General features: G+C 68.2%; 1 protein-coding gene across 1 annotated transcript in view; it reads right to left on the bottom strand.

Moving 5' to 3' along the window:
- Nucleotides 1-930, bottom strand: part of NID2 (nidogen 2 (osteonidogen)) — a 21,378-nt gene that overhangs the window by 6,466 nt on the left and 13,982 nt on the right. The window contains exons 10-13 of the mRNA XM_010004252.1: nt 679-804; nt 451-594; nt 235-354; nt 27-144 (exon numbers count right to left, since the gene is read on the bottom strand). Of these exons, the coding sequence (XP_010002554.1) occupies nt 27-144; nt 235-354; nt 451-594; nt 679-804 (508 nt within the window). The remainder of the gene's footprint in view (nt 1-26; nt 145-234; nt 355-450; nt 595-678; nt 805-930) is intronic.

Here is a 930-nt window from a genome sequence, read left to right as displayed (position 1 = left end):
GGCGTTGCCACGGGGGCGGCCGGTACCCGCCGTCCTCCTCACACTGGGGAACGTGTCCGTCACCCACCGGCGAGGGTCCTGGGAGCACTGCCCGTGGGTACATCTGATCGTGCTGGCAGGGGGTCAGCCGCTGCGTCATCCCTTCTGCCACCGGGAAAGCCAAAGGAACAGCAGAGTGAGGATGGGGAAGCACACAGGGCAGAGCCAGCGTGGGGACAAGCCGGGTGGCCTCACCATGCGTGCACTGGAAGCCATCACCCTGGTAGCCAGGCTGGCACTGGCAGGAGAAGGAGCCTGGGCTGTTGTAGCAGGTGGCAGCCGGGTGACACGGGTTTTCAGCGCACTCATCCACGTCTGTGCAGGGATGGGGATGATCAGGGGGTGGGGATGGGGCTCAGCCAGGGCAGGACACCCCGCTGGCACCCTGCAGTCCCTCCCGTGTCCCCGTACCAGAGCAGTGGATGCCATCACCAGCATACCCGGGCAGGCACTGGCAGGCGGGAGGGCCCCCAGCGCGGGGCAGGCACCGAGCCCGGTCCCCTGGTGCACAGGGGTGGCTCCCGTCCTCGCAGGGGTTGGTCACTGGCACCAGCGCTGGAGGGACAGAGGTGTGAAGGGGTGGCTGAGGTGACCCCCCGTGGGGCAGAGGGGACCCTGAACCGTGGGGCTGGCACTTACGCACACAGGAGTACCCGTCCCCCGCCGGCCGGTACCCGTGGCACTCGCACCAGTAGCTGCCCGGCTCGTTCAGGCAGGCGCTGAAGGGGCCGCAGTGGCTCAGGCCCTCGGCACACTCGTCCACGTCTAGAGGAATTGGGAGACACCCGGTGTGGGTGGGACACCCCTCTTTTTCGGAGTCTGGCCTGCTGGGGACACCCCACCCCAAGCTGCCCACCCCTCTGCTTCCCCCATCCCAACAACACCCCTGCG

This window comes from Chaetura pelagica, unplaced genomic scaffold, assembly GCF_000747805.2.
Source record: "Chaetura pelagica isolate M959 unplaced genomic scaffold, ChaPel_1.0 scaffold141, whole genome shotgun sequence".
NCBI lineage: Eukaryota > Metazoa > Chordata > Aves > Apodiformes > Apodidae > Chaetura > Chaetura pelagica.
The sequence above is the reverse complement of the archived record's forward strand: the minus strand, read 5'-3'. Positions and strand labels throughout refer to the sequence as shown.